The following is a 25,481-nucleotide window of genomic DNA, read 5'->3' on the forward strand; positions in this document are numbered from 1 at the left end:
AGTGTACTATAGTGTAGTGTACTTTATAAAAGTGTACTGTACTGTACTGTACTGTACTTCCTGAAATATCTCCAGGGCGTTGTCATGGTGACCTGGTTAGATAATCAGTCTGGGACCATCACAATGACGTATGACCCCGCCCCTCCCGCGGCTCCCCCACAGCCCCGCCCCTCCGCGCTGCTCTGCTGTATGTCCCGCAGTGACCGAGCGCTCCTGTCCGTGACGAGCAGCATCTTCATGTTTCTTCATGTTCTTCATGTTTCTAGATGTTTCTACAGCTTTCTTCATGATTCCTGATGATTCTTCATCTTCTACATGATTCTCCTCGACACACCCTCGTCTCTCCGTCACCCTGGCGAGGTAAGAAGCTCTCACTGCTCTCACGCCATCTTAGAAACATCGTTAGAAGATTCAGAGAAAAACATCCATCGACCGGAAAATAAGGATTTTTTATGGAAAATAACTGAACGTTTTTGACCTTTTTCTCCACAAACCATGAATCTTACAACAAACTGTTTGCGTGAATTGTGTTTAAACGCATCATGAGAAGATGCTCTTTCTCTCTCTTTCTCTCTCTCTCTTTCTTTCATGTTCTCTCTCTCTCTCTTTCTCTCTCTCTTTAATTTTCTCTCTCTCTCTCTCTCTCTCTTTCTCTTTAATTTTCTCTCTCTCTCTCTGTTGTTATGGAATTTATCGCAGCGACACAAACGCAGTTCGAATCAAAACCTCCAATAACAAAAATAAAGGTTCAACGCCAAATATGAATCATTAATGTGACTATTTTTGTTTATTTATCAAATTATTCAACGTTATTTGCGTTGAAAAATGAGCCTAAATCCCCAAAATTGAAACCGGTAAACAATAGATGTATTTCCGTCGAAGTCTTTCAAAATAAAAGCTTAATTGTTAAATGAGTTGTTCCAAGTTTCACCCTAACATCAAATATCTTCCCAAACCAGAAAGTTACTGTAATATAATATCGAGGATTATTTCACAGATGATCAGATGTTTTTGAAAAATGATTCATTTAAAAGGGTGTTTATTCTGCATTATTTATTTATTTATTTATTTACAGCTGAATATAATCTTAACTGCAGGTATTTAAATAGTGTCTTATATATCAATAATTATTTTCAAATTAACCCTGGTTGGGTTAAATAATTCGCACAAATTATTCTTTTGCCAGAAACTCAATCCACAGTTAACATCTTCTGTTTATTTTGTACTAATCAAGATTCATTTAATTCACACAATTGCTAGTGAGTTCGTATAATACTTAATTTAACGACTTTGGAATTTTAAAATACATTTGTCAACTAGCTTCGGGCAAAAGTCAGTAACAAGTGAAATACAACTTACAATAATTGGCTTTAAACTTTAAACTACCCGGTCTTTGGATAGAAAACAAATATATAAATCAAAAATATTGTGTGTATTACATGTTTTTCCCATCTTTGTCAAAACAAACACACTTATAACTTGTGTCACACACAAGTTATAAGTGTGTTTGTCAAAACAAACACACTAATAACTTGTGTCACACACAAACTTATCTCTACGTGTGATGTCATCAATTTCAATTTTAAATTACACTTTATTTTAAAATGTCAACGTACAGTTCCATTAAAACTGCACCAGATTTAGCACCAGATGCTACTTTCCATGTGTCGTCCTCAACAAAGATGCAGACAGTTTACATCATACATCACATACAAATGTAGCAAACATATACAAAAACACAGTACAATCTAATAATGTCAATGGTCTGGTAGTATTAGTTAGCAGGACTGCTGGTCTAAAGCCAGTGTGTGACAGTTTATCACTGTATATCTCGTGGCTTCACTAGTTGTGTTGACGATGACAGAAGAGGAAGCAGAGAGTCCAGCCTGTTCTCTGTCTTTGGTTGTATCTTGGAATGTCTCTTCGTGTTATGTAAGTTTGCCGAGGCCGGATGTGTGTGTGTGTGTGTGTGTGTGTGTGTGTGTGTGTGTTGTGATTTTGATCTGCTGTGTGAACCCTTCAGATATCTGATGGATCATCTTCTTTCGTGTCTTATCTCACGTCCACAAATAGATCTTTTTGTTTTGCTACTTTTTTAGCTGCTGCTGTATTTCAAGGAGGAATATTGTGAGAAGAACTTTACGAAAACAAAACTGTCTCAAGACGTATAAGATGCATAATCTTTATTTCTAGAACAAGAAAAGGGCCTTAAGAAGTTTTGGGGAATAATACATGATTTCAGTTCCTTTTATCCCGAAGTGAGATTTGTCTTTCTTAGCTTTAAATGTCTTGTGTTTTCAACCTTCTATCAAACTTGATAGTTCCTCACTCTTTAGGTTTTTTTTTTTACTTTCTACTCAATAGATTTTGTTTCAGGTAGAAGATTTATTCTGGGAATATCGTTATGGTTGTTGTCGTCTAACGATGGATAGACGTGGATCGACGATAGTTGCACAAATGTGTACTTTTATTACTTCACTATAAATACTCTTTGTACACAGACTTTCCGTTTTTCTTCTGCTACCGTTTATATATTGTGTTTAGCAATAGTTTTTAAAACCCATTGGCTTGTATTTTGTGTTTATTTTCACTGTGTTGTCATTCATCGTGGGCGACAAAGTCGTAAATCCATGTCACATGTGCCAGTGACTGTACAATAAACACCTTCTTGAATAGTCTTCAAGACACGGAGTAGAAAGAAAGTTACGGCATCACTTCAACCAGTTGAATCAGAATTAAAGTTACGTTTGGACCTTGTGAGAACATGATCAGATTCTTATTGTTTCAAGTTTGGAACCACCTTATGAGCCTATTTTAAGTCTCTTTAGAAAACATGACCACAATACTTCGTGGACCAAACTACTGGAAGATACACTTAAATAAAGGGTGTTTGTTAAGGGCACAGTACTGATAAGGATGAGCGTCACATCAGCAGATTTGTGGAGCAGATAAGTGCAGTCATAGGACTGCGGTGATCGTCGTCATCACCTCAGGATGATGTTGTTGAACACACTTGTGATTCGACTCAAAGGGCAGCATCCTGACCGATGGAAGAAAATACGATCGTTGGTTTTCTTCGTATTATTCTAAACTTACAAAGACCTTCAATGGCGTTTTAGCTTCACTGCGACGTGTGCAAACAAAGTCAGGGTTTTTGAATTCCCTCGTTATTCTCAGGTCTGAGAAGGACAAACAAACTCTGTAATTGCTGTAATTGAACTGATGTTTAGCGCTGGATGAAGTCATGTCTGCTGGAGGACGAGGGGAGCGAAGCTTTCAAAGCGTCATGTCGTCACAATATTTCGTTGTACATCAAAGATCTGAGATGATTGAAATTCCCTCAGACATGGTTTGATGTTCGGCTCTGATCCGTGGTCTACGGTGACAGCAGTACCTGCTCCAGGCTTAAGCTTCTCTAAGCTCCTCAAGTTCAGGGCGACGAGCAGAAGGGAAAGTCTGGATTAAAGCCTTAAGTGTCGCCGGATCAAGGTCATGTGTCCATCTTTAGATCCCACACAGGTAGATTCATGGCTGGTCATTGATCTTGTGGATTGGATGAAGACTAGGACTGGGTATCCAACCTTAGTTCCTTCGTGGCACCAACTGAAGTTACCGAGTATGAAAATATGCTCTGAGGTAATGAAAGTTAATAATTTATGGAACTAATAGGAGCAAAGATAGTAAACATCAGATTAATGTGGCAAGTGTTCTTTTATACAGGAAATCATTGGTTATTCATTTGTTATGTAAGAAAAGACGGGAAATTTACCGATACAAACATTTACCAATACAATAAAAATCAATATTTGTACATGTGTAATGTTCTTTTCTATTCGTTATATCTGATCTTTAATATTTCTATCATTCAGGAAGTGATATCGAAGTAAAGGTATTGAACATTTCAATATATATCGTAACTGAGAAAAATCTCTAAACTTAGGAAAATGTTGTCGGAACATGATCTGGATCTTATAATCCATGCGTTTGTTTCTTCTCGTCTGGACTATTGTAACAGTTTGTTTTCATGTCTGAAAAAGAAGGATCGTCTCGTCTGCAGTTCATACAAAACTCTGCAGCCAGAATTCTGAGCCGCTCTAGTAGAAGAACTCACATTTCTCCTTCAAACTCTTCACTGGCTGCCAGTTTCTTTCAGGATCAACTTTAAAATTCTGGTTCTTACTTTCAGATCTATTCATGGTCAGACCTTCATGATCTGATCCAGACTTACACCCCAGCTCGGGCTCTGAGGTCTGTGGATCAGATCTACTGATGAATTTTGATGTAATTGTTTGGAGCTAGTTCCATGTGGCACTTGAGTCAATCGTAGATTCATGTTCACAGTAACAGTATTAACAGTTTCTAATGTATGTTTGACACAGTTTTACCTTTTCAAGAGCCAATGAAACGAGACAGAAAAGCAGAGGTGGTGGTTGTCGTTTGTCACGTAGCATCTTGTATCTTCAACCCTTAAGGTCTACAGAAGAGCTTATTCGACGCTTCATCACAGCGTTCATAGATGATGTTGGGTTTTCCGAAGATACTCAGTGTTCGGTGATGTGTGGAGGGTGTGTCTCTGCTGAGACGCTGGTTTTCCGGGCTTTCCTGGAAGTTCCTCCCAGATGACGTGAGAGGAACATCCTGTCTTACGAGATTTAGTTTTTGTATTTGAGCTTCAGGTTTCCTGCTTGGATGTACATGATATAATTGGGTCTCCATGAGGAATATCTACGTCTTGGTACTGGTTGTGAGGTGGACAGGTTCGGCACAAAATGATGAAAAAAATAAAATAATTACTGTTGATTTGATTATAAATGTCTTGAAGGTGTTTTATTTTGAAAATAAAAGTCTCTCTGGCTGGTAAAGTCCATGCAGACATTGATCTGCTGCGAGGCCTGTTTCTCTTCCATGGATTCTTTCGCTGCTTGTTTTCTCATCTCTCAAGGATATGTGTCGCAGCATCGAGCCTCCTGATTGGCCGACGGTGTAGCTGGGGTTGCTGATGTTGTGTGGGAACTGAAATCCGATTGGCTGCTTCTCTGCTTCTTTGTCCTGCGTAACCTGTTTTCTCACTTGCTGCGGGTCTTACCTGTGTGTTGTTGAGAGACCGAGTGACAACACACTTGGATTCATAGCGAGTGTGTTGTTGCTGTTCGACTTGCAGGAGGTTCTTGTGTCTCTGGCATCTTCTCGTCAGCATCCAAACCCTCTTCCTCTGAATAATCACAGAGGCTCGGCTCACTGGACACATTCACCACTTTCTTTGTGCGTCTGTGTGTGAATTCTTGCCCAGCAGGCTTCGTACCACTCACACACCAACACACACACACAACAGTGTCACACAATGACTCTGTTGTGTGTGTGAGGAACACTGAACCAACGCTTGCAGGAATCGACGCTGTTGATGATGGATGTGGTTTAAATCATAGACTCATTGATCAACACAAATTCACTTCTAGAAAACAAATGAATAATAATAATAATAATAAATAAAGCATCATGTACTCAGAAAGACTATGATGTTGACATGTACTAGATTGTTTATGTGTTTCACTAGATGGACTAAATAATTATATAATCATTGCAAAAAAGTAACAGTTATTTATATACAAACAATTAATATTTGACTGTTATGTCAATTGGTTGAATAACTCATAAACAAACATGTCTCATTAGTATCAAGTATCATGATGTTCTGTTCTATGTTAATCTTTGTATCCTTTGTCTTTGTTATTTTTCTTTGATCTATGTTCTTTATCTTTAGACTTAGATTGTATCATCTTGTTCTTTCTCTTTATTTCTCTTTGTTCTTATTCTTATTTTTATTTTTACTTTTATGAATAATTGCTGTATTGCTACGTCTAATTGGGAAAAAAAACAATAAAGTTCTACCTAAACTAACCTATGTCTGTAAATAAAAAAAATAATTGTTTAAAACACATGATTCAATCGTACTAATAAAATAAATCAACTTTCACGTGACTTTTAAGACAAAATATGTTGTTAATGTTGATTAAACATAGCTTTAAGACGTGATGTCGCAGTGGTCAGAACCTAATGTGAAACCACCAAGTTGCTCATCGAGTTTGTCTTTTGTTGGCAGCAAAAGTAATGATTAAATCATAAATTTGTTTAATTGGTTAAGTAGGTAAATAAGTAATGGTTATTTCTGAAGTGCCTTTCCAGGGTCACAAAGCACTTTAACAAACGATACACAGTTAAAAAATATACTTTAAAAGATCAAGACAAACACAGGAGTCTCAGAAAGTCAGGCCGTACTAAATGTTGTTTTTATAAATGAATGCAGCCACAGGTCTGAGAGCTTTTCATGTTAAAACATGTTGTAATAAAATAAAGATTTACAAATACAGTAACCAAAAAATAAACACAAATACAACATTTTTGTTATTTTTTAATTTCATTCAGTTATATCTAAAAAATAATAATAAATAAAACCAGAAAGTGAAATACAATATACAAAAAAAAATCAAAAAAATCAATATATGTAAAAAATAAGTAATTTAAATAAAAGTATGATTGTTCCATAATTATTGAAAATAAGTTGATGTTGAATTATATTTTCTGTTCAACTTGCATGAATAATATTAGATCAACTCAACAGAGTCGTGACAGCGAACCCTTGAAGTCTCTCTCAACACTGATGCTCCTCAGCAGACGACATCAATCTGTAAATCACATTTTCTTCGGCTCGACTCCTCGTCGACATCTTTTCTCTGCTCGGCTCCACAGACGGCAGATCTAACGACACTCGATTATGTTGCATTAAGTCCATATACATGGATCTTCATTCATTAAGGAGAAGATCTGAGCTCGTACGGCAGTAATTAGACGTTTGTTTCTTAATCTGGATTTAAGTTGAACTATTATATTGAACTGACATTTCAACAGATTACAAAGAGTCGACAAATGTCAGCGTTCAATGAATCAGCAGGTGTTGATCACGATAACCATCAGTGTGTTAAAGATTATTTCAGCTTGAAATTGTTGCATCTGTCGCGGTGTCACTTGGAAAGTATTTTGGTGACCGCAGATGAGGTCATACACTTGTTGTGTGTGTGTGTGTGTGTGTGTGTGTGAGAGAGAGGTTTCATGTCCAGCACGTTGAGTCAGACTGACCAGTGCTGGAATGACTTCCGTGGAACATTAGATACTGTAAGTGCGATCAATGTCCAAAGCTCTGCAGTTGACAGTGTTGTAACTGAATACAAGAATATTATAAACTCAGTTTACAGTTCAAACACCGAGCGTCAGACCAAGAGTTATCTCATTATTATTAATATTTAGTTATTCTTATGTTTTTTCCAAGTTGAAAAAACAGGGTTTCTGTGGATCCTTAAAACGTTCATTAATTCTAAAAAATAATGTCTTTATTGGCGTTAAAATGGCTTAAATCTTTAAAAGTCTCAAAAGATGTTACGGCAGGTTTTATGTTGGTTTCAAAATATTTAGTACCATTTATTCATTTATTTACTCCAACTTCCTGCTAGGATTCTTTCAGAATCCTGCTTGCATTGATAATCGATGTGTTTTTCATGTTCGGTTTATTGTTGACTTGGTTTTAAATTGACCTCCTACTGGTATGAAAAAGTATTTAAGTCTGAAAATGTTGAAAAACAAGTGTTTTTACCATAAACTAGCCTTGACCGACACAAACTCTTAATGGTAGATGGATGGATGGATGGATGGATGGATGGATGGATGGATGGATAAACTTTATTGATCCCTCTAGAGGTCTCCTTCAGGTCTTCCTCGTCACGAAACAAATACTATATTTTTATGGACTAACAAAGCTTAAATAATAATATACATTTGACCAAATTTTAAGAACCATTTTTTTTATGATGAATGGAGTCGGTGAAAAATAAAGACAAATGATGATTCTGACCATGACTGGCTCCTGTTCTCACACATCTCTACACATTCCTGTAACATCTGGTTCGCACCAGCGATGATATGAACAGAAGCGAGAGTTTTTGTTACACGTGATCACGATCAATACGTTAACCTGGTCTGTGGTCGATGTTGGAGGAAGTGCTCTGATCACAGAGTCAACAGAGAGAACCGACTCTTAAATGATGCATAAGATATTCTTCACTACAATAACTTCATGTTCCTCATGTTTTATTGATTTTGAGCTTTGAAGGTCAACATTGATACACTTCCTTTCACTATAGCATGTCCATATTTAACAGACCAGCATCAAAACCTTATTTTTTAATTATTATCATAAAAAATGTTATATCATATTTTATTTTTGTCAAGGTTTTTAGTTAAGTCTGTAAAGCTGGAGTAATTAAATATTTTAAACATTTACAATGATCCTTTTAAAGCTGATGTTTGGACATATTTTGGTTTAAAAAAAATAGTTATGACTTTGTCAAGAGTCATGTGGTCTGAAAATACTACAACACCAGAGTCAAGTACTGGACAATACTACACATATATACTTGTTACTACACTATCACAACGCCAGAGTCAAGTACTGGACAATACTACACATATATACTTGTTACTACACTATCACACCACCAGAGTCAAGTACTGGACAATACTACACATATATACTTGTTACTACACTATCACACCACCAGAGTCAAGTACTGGACAATACTACACATATATACTTGTTACTACACTATCACAACACCAGAGTCAAGTACTGGACAATACTACACATATATACTTGTTACTACACTATCACAACATGAGAGTCAAGTACTGGACAATACTACACATATATACTTGTTACTACACTATCACAACATGAGAGTCAAGTACTGGACAATACTACACATATATACTTGTTACTACACTATCACAACATGAGAGTCAAGTACAGGACAATACTACACATATATACTTGTTACTACACTATCACAACATGAGAGTCAAGTACAGGACAATACTACACATATATACTTGTTACTACACTATCACAACACCAGAGTCAAGTACAGGACAATACTACACATATATACTTGTTACTACACTATCACAACACCAGAGTCAAGTACTGGACAATACTACACATATGTACTTGTTACTACACTATCACAACACCAGAGTCAAGTACTGGACAATACTACACATGTATACTTGTTACTACACTATCACAACACCAGAGTCAAGTACTGGACAATACTACACATATATACTTGTTACTACACTATCACAACACCAGAGTCAAGTACTGGACAATACTACACATATATACTTGTTACTACACTATCACAACACCAGAGTCAAGTACTGGACAATACTACACATATATACTTGTTACTACACTATCACACCACCAGAGTCAAGTACTGGACAATACTACACATATATACTTGTTACTACACTATCACAACACCAGAGTCAAGTACTGGACAATACTACACATATATACTTGTTACTACACTATCACAACACCAGAGTCAAGTACTGGACAATACTACACATATATACTTGTTACTACACTATCACAACACCAGAGTCAAGTACTGGACAGTACTACACATATATACTTGTTACTACACTATCACAACGCCAGAGTCAAGTACTGGACAATACTACACATATATACTTGTTACTACACTATCACACCACCAGAGTCAAGTACTGGACAATACTACACATATATACTTGTTACTACACTATCACACCACCAGAGTCAAGTACTGGACAATACTACACATATATACTTGTTACTACACTATCACAACACCGGAGTCAAGTACTGAACAATACTACACATATATACTTGTTACTACACTATCACAACGCCAGAGTCAAGTACTGGACAATACTACACATATATACTTGTTACTACACTATCACACCACCAGAGTCAAGTACTGGACAATACTACACATATATACTTGTTACTACACTATCACACCACCAGAGTCAAGTACTGGACAATACTACACATATATACTTGTTACTACACTATCACAACACCAGAGTCAAGTACTGGACAATACTACACATATATACTTGTTACTACACTATCACAACATGAGAGTCAAGTACTGGACAATACTACACATATATACTTGTTACTACACTATCACAACATGAGAGTCAAGTACAGGACAATACTACACATATATACTTGTTACTACACTATCACAACATGAGAGTCAAGTACAGGACAATACTACACATATATACTTGTTACTACACTATCACAACACCAGAGTCAAGTACAGGACAATACTACACATATATACTTGTTACTACACTATCACAACACCAGAGTCAAGTACTGGACAATACTACACATATGTACTTGTTACTACACTATCACAACACCAGAGTCAAGTACTGGACAATACTACACATGTATACTTGTTACTACACTATCACAACATGAGAGTCAAGTACTGGACAATACTACACATATATACTTGTTACTACACTATCACAACATGAGAGTCAAGTACAGGACAATACTACACATATATACTTGTTACTACACTATCACAACACCAGAGTCAAGTACAGGACAATACTACACATATATACTTGTTACTACACTATCACAACATGAGAGTCAAGTACTGGACAATACTACACATATATACTTGTTACTACACTATCACAACATGAGAGTCAAGTACAGGACAATACTACACATATATACTTGTTACTACACTATCACAACATGAGAGTCAAGTACAGGACAATACTACACATATATACTTGTTACTACACTATCACAACACCAGAGTCAAGTACAGGACAATACTACACATATATACTTGTTACTACACTATCACAACACCAGAGTCAAGTACTGGACAATACTACACATATGTACTTGTTACTACACTATCACAACACCAGAGTCAAGTACTGGACAATACTACACATGTATACTTGTTACTACACTATCACAACACCAGAGTCAAGTACTGAACAATACTACACATATATACTTGTTACTACACTATCACAACACCAGAGTCAAGTACTGGACAATACTACACATATATACTTGTTACTACACTATCACAACACCAGAGTCAAGTACTGGACAATACTACACATATATACTTGTTACTACACTATCACAACACCAGAGTCAAGTACTGGACAATACTACACATATATACTTGTTACTACACTATCACAACACCAGAGTCAAGTACTGGACAATACTACACATATATACTTGTTACTACACTATCACAACACCAGAGTCAAGTACTGGACAATACTACACATATATATATATATACTTGTTACTACACTATCACAACACCAGAGTCAAGTACTGGACAATACTACACATATATACTTGTTACTACACTATCACAACACCAGAGTCAAGTACTGGACAATACTACACATATATACTTGTTACTACACTATCACAACACCAGAGTCAAGTACTGGACAATACTACACATATATACTTGTTACTACACTATCACAACACCAGAGTCAAGTACTGGACAATACTACACATATATACTTGTTACTACACTATCACAACACCAGAGTCAAGTACTGGACAATACTACACATATATACTTGTTACTACACTATCACAACACCAGAGTCAAGTACTGGACAATACTACACATATATACTTGTTACTACACTATCACAACACCAGAGTCAAGTACTGGACAATACTACACATATATACTTGTTACTACACTATCACAACACCAGAGTCAAGTACTGGACAATACTACATATATATACTTGTTACTACACTATAGTAATATCACTCGTCATCTGATCAAACTCCAGTTGAGACTCTTAAACCCTACTTTTGCTCTTCGATTTGCTCTGATGACCTTCACTTATTGATTCTTCTTTGAAAAAAACATTCAAAGGTCGATGACCAATGGCAGCAGTAAAGAGTAAAGAGGTCAGCTTTGCCTGAGCTTCATTACCCAGCATTCATAGTGGCCCTGCTCAAATACACTGAAGAAAACTTCAGCACTGTTTGGGGGTTTGAAGCAAACTCATTTTTAGACTTTAGACTAAACAAACCAATGGCTTTGTCGAGCCGACTCTCATCTCGTCTCCTTCTCCTTCCCAGATGTATCACTCTGACCACGGCGTGGACCTCCCGGACCTCCTCCTCCTCCAGATCCCTGGCAGCCCTGCAGAGCCGCGTCACAGAGTGTGAACTCCAAGCTTCACTCGCAGCACCTCTGTCTCACGCTCACTGCTACCGTCTCGCTGACCATGACCAGCTCTCCCAAACTGTCTGGCGAGACCCTCATCGTGCACCACATCCCCCTGGTCCACTGCCAAGTGTCCGGCGGACGTCAGGGCAAGTGTGCGAGGAACAACCCCTTCAGCCTCCCGGAGAACCTGGGCCTGAGCCGGACCACCTCCCTGCCCGAGAGAGACGCCCTCCAGAAAGGGTCTCTCCTCTACGGTAGCTTGATCCAGACCTCCGGCAGCTCCTTGTCCTCCCAGAATGGAGGGAAGGAGAAAAAGGGAGGCAGGAGGGGAGGGAGCACCGCCAGCGATGACTCATCCTTCACCTCCAGCAACTCAGACGATCAGCTGATCGCGGCGCACACTCTGCCTCGAGCCAAACCCCGGAGCAGGAATCCTTTCCGTCACAATCCTTTCCTCCTGAACGCCGACGAGGACGAGGACGAGGACGAGGACGGCATCGACGACCTGAGCGGCTATCACGAGGACTCGTCCTTCCACCTGCACAGCGACGCCGACCCTCTCTGCCAAGGACTCGCTCCGTTCCACCTCCACGACTTCGGCTTCGGATCCGAGCCGTTCCGCCTGCACGGGGGGAGGAGGGTCAGCCACGGGTCGCTGGTCGGCGTCACCTCCGACCTCGCCAACAACTTAGAGGACCTCGACATCCAGCGTCGTCATGGCAGCGGCGGCTCCAACATGTCCATGGACTGCGGCGAGCAGGACTGGGCGGACGAGGAGGACGAGGAGGACCAGCGCATGAGATGCGGGCGCAGCAGCAAGACGGGCTCGTACTCCTCGGGCGCCTCCACCCGGCACTGCTCCTGCTGCGCCCTCTCGCGGCACCTCTCCTTCTCCGAGTGCCAGCAGGGCTACGGCAGCGACTCCTCGTGCAACAGCTCTGACGGCGTCCTGGTCAACTTCAGCGCCATCTACAACAAGATGAACAACAGCGTCCCGGAGAAGCGGACCACCGGGTCCAACCTCAACAGCTCGGCGGACCACTCGTGCGCGTCCTCGGCGTCCGATCCACCTCCGCACCAGGAGGACTCGACGGGCGGGGCCTTCTACCTGGACCTCCACACCTCGCCGACGGAGCCCTACATCTCTCAAACGTCGTGCATCGCGAACTCTTACCCGGCCCTCCAGGCCCCCAATCTGTCCACCACGTTCTGTCCCTGCTCCGTGGAGCACCAGGGGGCGCTGGACCTCGACGCCAACTGCAACTCGTACCAGCCGCCCCACTTTGGGTCCTCGGGCGATCTGGCGGCGTGTCTGCAGAGCCAGGCCCGTTTGGTGGTCGCCACCCAGAACTACTACAAGCTGGTGACCTGCGACCTCTCGTCCCAGTCCTCGCCCAGCCCGGCCGGGTCCTCGGTCCACAGCTGCTCCGACGAGCACAGCAAGGGAAGCCCCTCGCCCCCCCAGCCCAGCGAGTACTACCTGTTCAGGCAGCAGGAGGAGGACGAGGATGACGAAGAGGATACGTTCAGGGTGAGTGTGGTCGTCATTATCTGATATAAGTCTTATTCATCTCTTGATGTTTTTATTGGGTTTTCTTACATATTTATAAGTTTCTCTAGGATACATGTCAACAGAACTATTCAACTAATGTATAAATAGAGCACCAATAAAGAATCTGAATTTATTGCCAGTGTTGTTAATACGCGTAGTATTTTGTTGTGCTACCATTCAGCAAAACAAAAGTCCTAAATTCCACGTGTCATTTATTGTGGGGTCGTGTGTCAGGGTTCACAGGGTCAAACTACCAAAGAAATCTTGTAAATAATGTGGGATTATATGGGAGTTTACATGATTTAATGTAATTAAAGGAATAGAAGAAATCCCTCACTTTACATTACGGTATAAAGAAATCTATTTGAAAAGTCTTTAAATGAATGAAAAGAACGCTGTCTAATAGTAATAATAGTAATAGCTCGAACATGTTACTTCATTAAAAACATTGTCAAGGCCATCATGAATTAAGTTATTTAAAAAATGATATTTTTGAATAGATTTTAGTTGATTATTTAATGATCGATTCTTTTGGCCATGACAATAAAGTACAAGAAAGTTTATTATTATTATTATTAAAGTTTATATTTATATGGATGGATGGATGGATGGGTGGATGGATGGATGGATGGATGGGTGGATGGATGGATGGATGGATGGATATATGGATGGATGGATGGATGGATATATGGATATATGGATGGATGGATGGGTGGATGGATGGGTGGATGGATGGATGGATGAACAGATGGATGGATGGATGGATGGATGGATGGATGGATGGAGGGAAGAACAGATGGGTGGGTGGATGGATGGATGGATGGATGGATATATGGATGGATGGATGGATGGATATATGGATATATGGGTGGATGGATGGGTGGATGGATGGATGGATGAACAGATGGATGGATGGATGGATGGATGGAGGGAAGAACAGATGGGTGGGTGGATGGATGGATGGATGTATGTATGGATGGAAGAACAGATGGATGGATGGATGTATGGATGGAAGAACAGATGGATGGATGGATGGATGGATGGAAGAACAGATGGATGGATGAATGGATGGATGGATGTATGGATGGAAGAACAGATGGATGGATGGAAGGATGGATGGATGGATGGATGGATGGATGGATGGATGGATGGATGAACGAACAGATGCATGGATGGATGGATTGATGGATGGAAGTATAGATGGATGGATGGATGGATGGATGAACGAACAGATGCATGGATGGATGGATTGATGGATGGAAGTATAGATGGATGGATGGATGGATGGATGGATGGATGGATGGATGGATACTAAAATGATCCCCCGGAGGAGAAATGACTGTCCAGCAGCAATAACACATCCATCCATACAAACGTCCATAAATACATGTGAAATTTAATAAAGTATAGAATCAACAGTTTTCTCTTCTTTTAAACACAACTTCTTACCTTTGAAATGGATGAGAGACAGTGTTTCCTAGAATAAAGTATCAACTCAATCACTCCAGAAACAAAAACTTGTTTTCTTTATATTTACATAACTTTCATTGTAATATTATCATGAAAGCTCCTTCTTATTTATGTCTGTTTATTTCCTTCAATCCCATCATTGGATAAACTGTATAATTGTTGACATTTGACCTTCGACACTGGTATTTTAATGGGTCAAGATATAAACATCAATATACTTTGATTTGAGCTAAAGATCCAGATCCACGTTAAATGACTTTGACACATGTCATCTGTGGCATCATCTCTGAGTGCAATATTGTCCTCGTGTGTTTGGATATTTTTAGAAGGTTCTAAATAAAGTTCTTCATTACTGCAGTAATGTGAGCCACATATCTGAGTCCATCAGCTGCTGGATCGCTCTGTTGCCACGGTAACATGGGCGAATATAAGTGAAACAAGTTCAACTTTGATTCTCTCCTCGCAGAAGAAACATTTCCACGAGGACGACGAAGAGACGGACGAGGAGAAGGAGGAAGAAGAAGCCGGGATCAAAGGTCAGGTGTACGTCAACGTCTCGCCGCCGGACGAGGACGTCGACGGCGCCTCTTCCTCCGACGCCGGCCGTCTCCGCTCGCGCAGCTACGACCGCCACCTGGACCGGTCTCCGGCGCCGCGCCTCGGGTCTCTGGAGCGGATGCTCAGCTGCCCCGTCGGCCTGAGCGAGGGCGCCGACCCGACGCCGCCGCCGCCGCCGAGGGTCACGTCGTTCGCCGAGATCGCCCGAAGCAAACGCAGGAACGGAGGCTCGCCGCCACAGAAGACGGTGGTCGACCCGTTCGCCTCGGACCATCCCACTCACTCGTCTCTGGACTTCTCTCCCATCACGGAGCAGCACGCCGCACCTGTGCCCTTCACCAGGTGTTACAGCCAGGGCTGCTTAGAGCGCCCCCTGGAGGGAGGACGAGGGACGCGGGCCAGGACTGAAGGTAAGATGTTAGTTAGTGATAAAGTTGATGATACTATCATGTGTAAATTGGTTTATTTAATTTTTAATGACATATAACAATAGCGCGTGATAACGCTTCATTCTGCACCACAGACTGACTGTATCTTCAAATAATTTGTGGATCCAGATGAAAGAGAAACAGACTCAACTACAAACAAAACATCACTTCCTTGGAGGAGGTAACAAGGAATAAATTAAGGGTCAAAATGAAACATAAACAATATTGATAATAATATCTGGATGTATTCTGAACTCATGGTTAATTAACCTTGAACTGTTATAGAGTTTACTCAAATATACCGACTAAAATGTGGATTAAATAAAATATGTTGTAGATTTTTGTCAGCAGAAACCTTCACAGAACCAGTATTGGGAGCTTCAACTGCTCAAGTCTAAATTAAAAAAGTTAAAGTAACAAACTTTGTATTTTTACTCAAAATCATAGTCATAGGTGAAATAATAATAATATATATATATATATATATACAGTATATGGTTGGAGCAGCTCAACTTTATGAACTTTATAATTGTCCATTGAATTATATTTATTTTCTCTCTGTAACAGATGATAAAACTACTCTTTAAGAGTTTTATTTTTGTGATCACACTTGTTGAAATTTAATTCCTGGTGATGCAAGTGTCTGTCGTGAAAGTTGAAATGCTGTCTGTAGACCTGGTGTTGCTTGAACACATTCCTTCGAAACATCCCAGAATAATTACAAGTTTTGTCCACAGAATAGATTATAGTCAAATAACATTCTGAGCTTCACAGCCTGTGGTTCTCGTGAGAGTGAGTTGATCGTGTTCTGAATGACAAGCTCTGCACACAATGGTGAGCAGACGAACCCTCGCTGTGTGGAGGTCAGCACCGTTCGTGGAACACATGTGTGTGTGGGTGTGTGTGTGTGTGTGTGTGTGTGTGTGAGAGAGAGAGAGAGGCTGGTCTTGAATACAAACACTCACTTCATGATAGTTCACCTCATGTGTTTAATCTGTGCAGAAATGATGGATCTCTGTACAAACAAAACAACTTCATGCACTGGTGTCAGTTTAAATTGTTAAGTTAAGGCTGTATTTCTAAAAGATCTTCCTAAAGGTGCAACTCGGACGATGAAGTCACTTCCTCAGGGAATATCACGTATATGTTGGTAATACTCAGGTTAAACGGAAGAGTTTTGTTTAGAACGAGGAAGTAGCTAAAAGAAGATGTTGGGTAGTTTTTTATTTGGAGAAGAAACTGTGAGGATCAGACGCTTAATGAGGGATTTTTCATACAAAAGTGCTGAAGAAGAAGTTGAAGATTTCCACTTGAAATATTCAACTTAAAGCTGCAGGAACCGGAAGGAGAGTTCAAGAAAGATATTAGAAATCAGTTTGTATAGTTGAAAGTCATCTGTTTGATTATTTTGTGAATTTCTTGATCTTTTCTAGTGAGAGAAAACACAGTTTGTCAAGATTAAATCCAGGAAGACGTGTTTTTCCTCCTGCAGATGCTTAAATACTGTCAGATTAAGTTCAAGAGCAGAAGTAGATGAACCTCATTCTGTCTCTCATTGGCTGAAAAATACTAACCAAAGCAAATTCAAACACATGTTTGTAGAAACATTAAGTGGTTTAAATTAATACTACTTTGACAAATAAATGTCAACATTAATAACGTGATCTCAGGTGATTATTTTGAACCTGTGGAAAAACACATTTGTTCTCGTTGAAGCTGCCAATTTAAAAAAAACTCCATCAGACTTCGTTTGAATAGAAGTTTGTGTTCAACAGCGCGAGTAAACATTTCCACATTAACCCGCCGGTCCTGTTGACTTTCCACTTGTTTACTTCCTTTGGAGACTCGTTCTTCTCTCCCTGAAGTCATAACGTAATAAAAACAACTGTATTCTTAATACTTGTTTGTTAAAGTACTTGTATCACAAATGCAGATTCAATAACATGCACTTGTTGAAAAAAACGTAACAAGAAAATAAAAGCTACTTGTTTAAGTCACAGCGTCAAGTTAATAGTAGAAAAATCAAGATTAAACATAAATATTAGATTAAACATACAGTGCGTATATTAAAAACATTAATACAAAATAAAAATAATGCATGTTCTAAAATATAATAATAATAATATTGAAATAATATAACAAAATATAAAATAATAAAACATAGATGCCAATAAACCTAATAATACACATTAATATATGATATTTATAAAGTTATGGTGCAAAACAAAAATGAACAATAAACGGTTGTAACGTGAAACGTCACAGAAGTACACAAATAATAAATGAACTAACGAATTATTGGAGGAGCTCAATGTTGGGCTTTTATAGTTTATAGTGTTTAAAGTTGATTGCTTGTCTATAACACACTTCTAACTCAAGTCCCGGGGGCTAAATGTGGCACGTTTAGTCACACTTACGCGGTCCATCCGTCTAGACTTGTGTTCGGACCTTGACTGTGAAGTGGAACATCTAGACTTGTGTTTGGACCTTGACTGTGAAGTGGAACATCTAGACTTGTGTTTGGACCTTGACTGTGAAGTGGAACATCTAGACTTGTGTTTGGACCTTGACTGTGAAGTGGAACATCTAGACTTGTGTTCGGACCTTGACTGTGAAGTGGAACATCTAGACTTGTGTTTGGACCTTGACTGTGAAGTGGAACATCTAGACTTGTGTTCGGACCTTGACTGTGAAGTGGAACATCTAGACTTGTGTTCGGACCTTGACTGTGAAGTGGAACATCTAGACTTGTGTTCGGACCTTGACTGTGAAGTGGAACATCTAGATGACTTGTGTGATGGATTTTGACGTCGCTGCTCCAACAGATGACGAAAACCTCTCGTCGTATCTTTAGGACATTTTTCGGCGAAAAACATCCTTTCATTTGCTTTTCCTGGTTTTCATTTGTGATGTAAAAGTTAAGATCTCTGTCACGTTATTGAACAGTAATATAATGAGGTTCTTCTGTTGATCTGTACCATTGTTCTGATGGTTGAAGTGGATGATGAGACAGAATATCTATATATATTATTCATCACACATCACTGGAGTCGGTCGTTTCATCACCACATCATCCTTTGTGAAAAGATTCTGAGGCTCCGGCGCTCCCTTGATAATCGTGCGAACATGAAACGCAGATGTAGAGAAGAAGAGATGGAAGCTCTCTAATGGATTCTATGTGGAGAGAAGAGGAGGTGAATACCAGGAGGAGAACAAGGAGGGAAGAGAAGGAGGCAATTAGAGGGTTGACAGGGCAGAGAGGGTGTGTGTTTGTGTGTGTGTGTGTGTGTGTGTGTGTGTGTGTGTGCTTCATCTCCACTGGGAGCTGTGAGGCCTTCAGGGTGTGGGGTGTTACCATCCAGCTGAAGCTCAACGCTGCCCCCAGTGGCAGATGCGCGTCACTGCACTCAGCATGATTAACAGCGAGAGGAGGCGGGGCTTCAGGAGGAAAACAAGCTTGCGCAATATTTTGACTCACACACTCACACACACACACACACACACACACACACACACACACACACACACACACACACACACACACACATGTGTCACGAGCGGCTCTGACAAAAAGAAGTAGTTCCAGAGGAAGAAGAAGAAAGTGTCTGACGCCGACTGCCAGGTTAACACTCTGCATGTGTGTGTGTGTGTGTGTGTGTGTGTGTGTGTGTGTGTGTGTGTGTGTGTGTGTGTGTGGTTGTGTGTGTCGGGACAGAGTGTGACAGTGCAGGTGGAATGTGATCAGGGCTGCGTAACTCATGACGAGACACTTTTATGTGGACATGTCTGGATTCAGTTCCAACTCTCGTCCCTGTGCTGTGGATACAAAACACCTTTATCTACTAGAATCAAGATCAAAATAAGATAAAAACAGTATTTAAACTCTTTTAAGGTTATAATGCTCAGTCACTGTGAATTTTTGACTCTGAAAAAACTGAAATCCTGGCAATTGTTTAAAATGATTTCATTAAAGTCCACAACATTTTAATAACTTAAATAACGCCCGAGTTGTTGTTATGTTAAAAAAAATGGGTTAGAAAAGTTTCTTGTTCATTTATTGAGTATTATTCATGTTTTTAGAAAACATTTCTTGCCCTATTGGTTTATGTTAAACGTATATAAGTAATCCAGGTGATATTTGTATTTTCCTCATCAATAAGTATAATTCAACATTAAAATATTTTTGTTTTTATTAGGTATGACATTTTCAACTCAACAAAATATAACTTTATAAACTTTGTTTATTTGCTTTTCCCGTCTGTGCTTTATTTGTTGTCCTTCTAAATGATGTATAAATAAAATGTATTTATTTATAGCTTTAAAAACATATTGGGAAATGAATCCAATAAAAATGTAAATGTATCATTTGTAATCCTTGTTTTATTATTTAATGGATTTGAAATCTTTTTCTTCTTCTATATTTGATTCTTTATTCACATTTTTTTATTGTTTTCATCGGGTTTTTAGGGTTTTTTCTTTTTTTTTCACGTCAATTAAGATCATTTTTTCTCCATAAACATTATGTTGACTTGAGCCTCAACTCATCAACAACTTACTACAATCTTACATTATTATTACGTGTTCTTACTCAATAACGTGGTTCTGTCTGTTCCAGGTGGTCCCTCCTGCTCCTCGGAGAACATTCCCGGCGTGGTCCGCTACCGTAAAGACCAGAGACCCACCTCGCTGCCCATCCAGCCCTTCACCTTCCACCATCAGTTCGCGTCCAAGCCCCCGCCGCCCAAGCCTCTGCTGCCCCTGATCGCTGGCTACGCCCCTGAGATGCAGGTGTGCACCAGCTCCGGGTCCGGGTCCGGGTCTGGGTCTGGAGGAGGAGGAGGAGGAGGAGCAGAGGAGGAGGAGGAGGAAGATGCTCAGGCTGCTCCCGTCACAACATCACGTCCTCCTGACTCCGTACGACTCTCTCCACTCGGGAGCTATTCCCCGGTCCGCCTGCAGAGGGCGTCCAGCTCTGGGACATGTTCCACCTGCACCCCGAGTCCCAAACCCCCTCACAGCCCCTCCTGCGTCCTCGCGGCAGGACCTCGCTCGCCTCAGACGCCGAGACAGAGTGTGACCTCAGCACCTCTGACCCCTCCTCCCCCCTCACTGGGGGTCAAAAGGGGGGTGGTCCCCCCGACTCTTTGTTACCGGGGCCCGTTGAACAGTTTGCCGGCGCTTCACGGCGACTCTCTGAGTCCTCTGGGGGTCCACGAGTCTGGGAGGACAGACTCTGGCAAAGCGGCAGGAGTTCGATCCCACAACGGTAGGTTTGAAATACTTGAATCTATACTTTGACGAGTATTTCGTTGTAGAAGTTTAACATCATTTCTCTGTTGTGTATAATCGACGATGATCCTCAACAGTTGAATTAAGATGAGAATATATTTAATGGCCATAAAAGTTCAAGTTTACATTGTTGATAATAATTATTTATAATTGATATGAAAGGTTTTGCTGAGTTGATGCAAACGTTAATTTAATCCATAAAACACTTTCATTTGTTACTTATTAAAGATAAAGTGTGTTTTAGATTAAATTAATAACCATAATTGAACTGTTGCTTAATTGTTTGAGAGTAAATAGTGTTTATTATGTGTTTATTATGATAAAATATGCATCGAACTAGAGAAACACACAAAGTAACAAGAATCTTTAATATCTTTATCTTTAGAAAACAACTAGTTTTTCTTCCTCCATGTTTGATTGAAGCTGTTTTACTGCTTCTTAACTCACTTTTGTGATTGATCTTTTCTCTCAATTCATCTCTTCCTCCTCTCATGTTACCTTCTCATCTTCCTCCTCTCATGTTTCCCTCCTCATCTTCCTCCTCTCATGTTACCTTCTCATCTTCCTCCTCTCATGTTACCTTCTCATCTTCCTCCTCTCATGTTTCCCTCCTCATCTTCCTCCTCTCATGTTACCTCCTCATCTTCCTCCTCTCATGTTACCTCCTCATCTTCCTCCTCTCATGTTACCTTCTCATCTTCCTCCTCTCATGTTTCCCTCCTCATCTTCCTCCTCTCATGTTACCTTCTCATCTTCCTCCTCTCATGTTACCTTCTCATCTTCCTCCTCTCATGTTTCCCTCCTCATATTCCTCCTCTCATGTTACCTCCTCATCTTCCTCCTCTCATGTTTCCCTCCTCATCTTCCTCCTCTCATGTTTCCCTCCTCATCTTCCTCCTCTCATGTTACCTTCTCATCTTCCTCCTCTCATGTTTCCCTCCTCATCTTCCTCCTCTCATGTTACCCTCCTCATCTTCCTCCTCTCATGTTACCTTCTCATCTTCCTCCTCTCATGTTTCCCTCCTCATCTTCCTCCTCTCATGTTTCCCTCCTCATCTTCCTCCTCTCATGTTTCCCTCCTCATCTTCCTCCTCTCATGTTACCCTCCTCATCTTCCTCCTCTCATGTTACCTCCTCATCTTCCTCCTCTCATGTTACCCTCCTCATCTTCCTCCTCTCATGTTTCCCTCCTCATCTTCCTCCTCTCATGTTTCCCTCCTCATCTTCCTCCTCTCATGTTACCCTCCTCATCTTCCTCCTCTCATGTTACCTCCTCATCTTCCTCCTCTCATGTTACCCTCCTCATCTTCCTCCTCTCATGTTACCTTCTCATCTTCCTCCTCTCATGTTTCCCTCCTCATCTTCCTCCTCTCATGTTACCTTCTCATCTTCCTCCTCTCATGTTTCCCTCCTCATCTTCCTCCTCTCATGTTTCCCTCCTCATCTTCCTCCTCTCATGTTTCCCTCCTCATCTTCCTCCTCTCATGTTACCCTCCTCATCTTCCTCCTCTCATGTTACCTCCTCATCTTCCTCCTCTCATGTTACCCTCCTCATCTTCCTCCTCTCATGTTACCTTCTCATCTTCCTCCTCTCATGTTTCCCTCCTCATCTTCCTCCTCTCATGTTTCCCTCCTCATCTTCCTCCTCTCATGTTTCCCTCCTCATCTTCCTCCTCTCATGTTACCCTCCTCATCTTCCTCCTCTCATGTTACCTCCTCATCTTCCTCCTCTCATGTTACCCTCCTCATCTTCCTCCTCTCATGTTACCTTCTCATCTTCCTCCTCTCATGTTTCCCTCCTCATCTTCCTCCTCTCATGTTACCTTCTCATCTTCCTCCTCTCATGTTTCCCTCCTCATCTTCCTCCTCTCATGTTTCCCTCCTCATCTTCCTCCTCTCATGTTACCTTCTCATCTTCCTCCTCTCATGTTTCCCTCCTCATCTTCCTCCTCTCATGTTACCCTCCTCATCTTCCTCCTCTCATGTTACCCTCCTCATCTTCCTCCTCTCATGTTACCCTCCTCATCTTCCTCTCATGTTACCCTCCTCATCTTCCTCCTCTCATGTTACCCTCCTCATCTTCCTCCTCTCATGTTACCCTCCTCATCTTCCTCCTCTCATGTTACCCTCCTCATCTTCCTCCTCTCATGTTACCCTCCTCATCTTCCTCCTCTCATGTTACCCTCCTCATCTTCCTCCTCTCATGTTTCCCTCCTCATCTTCCTCCTCTCATGTTTCCCTCCTCATCTTCCTCCTCTCATGTTTCCCTCCTCATCTTCCTCCTCTCATGTTACCCTCCTCATCTTCCTCCTCTCATGTTACCCTCCTCATCTTCCTCCTCTCATGTTACCCTCCTCATCTTCCTCCTCTCATGTTACCTCCTCATCTTCCTCCTCTCATGTTACCCTCCTCATCTTCCTCCTCTCATGTTACCCTCCTCATCTTCCTCCTCTCATGTTACCCTCCTCATCTTCCTCCTCTCATGTTACCTCCTCATCTTCCTCCTCTCATGTTACCCTCTTCATCTTCCTCCTCTCATGTTACCCTCTTCATCTTCCTCCTCATCTTCCCCCTCATCTTCCTCCTCTCATGTTACCCTCTTCATCTTCCTCCTCTCATGTTACCCTCCTCATCTTCCTCCTCTCATGTTACCCTCTTCATCTTCCTCCTCTCATGTTACCTCCTCATCTTCCTCCTCTCATGTTACCCTCCTCATCTTCCTCCTCTCATGTTACCCTCTTCATCTTCCTCTCATGTTACCCTCCTCATCTTCCTCCTCTCATGTTACCCTCCTCATCTTCCTCCTCATCTTCCTCCTCTCATGTTACCCTCCTCATCTTCCTCCTCATCTTCCTCCTCTCATGTTACCCTCCTCATCTTCCTCTTCATCTTCCTCCTCTCATGTTACCTCCTCATCTTCCTCCTCTCATGTTACCCTCCTCATCTTCCTCTCATGTTACCCTCCTCATCTTCCTCCTCTCATGTTACCCTCCTCATCTTCCTCCTCATCTTCCTCCTCTCATGTTACCCTCCTCATCTTCCTCCTCATCTTCCTCCTCTCATGTTACCCTCCTCATCTTCCTCTTCATCTTCCTCCTCTCATGTTACCCTCCTCATCTTCCTCCTCTCATGTTACTACCCTCCTCATCTTCCTCCTCATCTTCCTCCTCATCTTCCTCCTCATCTCCTGGTCCTCACATTAAACTCCTCCACATCAGCGCACCACCTCTCTCCTCAGGCCCTCAAGTGGAGAGAGTACCGCAGGAGGAACCCTCTCGGCAGCCAGTCCTCACCGGGGGTCACTTCACAGTCGACTCGCCCCGTCCGGCGAAATGTCTTCGATTTCCCCGCCGCGCCGCCTCGCCATGCGCCCGGCCGGCCGAACGGTGCTTGTTGTTTTGTCAGCGCTAACATAACTGATGGCGACGCGTGTTGTCAGCCTGCAGACCTTCTTCTGAAGCCGCCGCTCACTCTCTCTCTCTCTCCGTCCGGCAGGAAGTCACGCCGGGAAGCTGCAGCTCAGCCACAGCGACTTCTTGCCGGATTATTTCTCGCTGAGCGAGAGACCGCCCGAGGAGTTCTGCCTCTCGCCCGACGCCTCCATCTCCTGCTCGTCCTCGTCGTCTCAGATCTCTGTGGACCTGGCACAGAAGAGAGGTGAGGCCGGTGTCTGCGGGAGTCTCGTCCTTTTTATAACCTTTCAAATATGAGGTTCAGAGGGAAGAAAGATGGCGGGCGAGGCTTAAATCAAGAGGCTCTCGCTGTGAAGAGGCTTCTTGACGATGAGAGGTTATTGAGCGACGCTGGGATTGAGTCTGAATGAAGCCATGATGGTCGGATCCTCATCTAATATTTGTAGTGATGGAGACGACAGAGTAGTTTATGTTGAATTCCTAACCACCTTTAAATCATGACCTACTAAAGGTTCCGCTAGGGGGCAGCATACACACGTAAACACAGCAGTGGTTGATGAAGTTTAGAGCTGCGTCACATATTGTAACTATTATGAAAACGACAAATTAAAATAATCCA

The 25,481-nt window shown here is 41.3% G+C and overlaps 1 protein-coding gene across 2 annotated transcripts in view; it reads left to right on the plus strand.

Annotated features, from left to right (window-relative positions):
• The first annotated feature begins 205 nt into the window (after positions 1-205).
• Positions 206-25,481, plus strand: part of rusc2 (RUN and SH3 domain containing 2) — a 31,594-nt gene continuing 6,318 nt past the window's right edge. Inside the window, exons 1-6 of one of the 2 annotated variants that reach the window (XM_087813254.1) lie at positions 206-360; positions 12,062-13,683; positions 15,641-16,142; positions 20,776-21,426; positions 24,668-24,835; positions 24,945-25,106. In XM_087813254.1, the coding sequence (XP_087669380.1) occupies positions 12,211-13,683; positions 15,641-16,142; positions 20,776-21,426; positions 24,668-24,835; positions 24,945-25,106 (2,956 nt within the window). In that variant the 5' untranslated portion in view covers positions 206-360; positions 12,062-12,210. The remainder of the gene's footprint in view (positions 361-12,061; positions 13,684-15,640; positions 16,143-20,775; positions 21,427-24,667; positions 24,836-24,944; positions 25,107-25,481) is intronic. The other variant, XM_087813262.1, reaches the window with a different exon arrangement.

Source organism: Callionymus lyra, chromosome 1 (assembly GCF_982586985.1).
Source record: "Callionymus lyra chromosome 1, fCalLyr1.hap1.1, whole genome shotgun sequence".
In the NCBI taxonomy this organism is placed as follows: domain Eukaryota; kingdom Metazoa; phylum Chordata; class Actinopteri; order Syngnathiformes; family Callionymidae; genus Callionymus; species Callionymus lyra.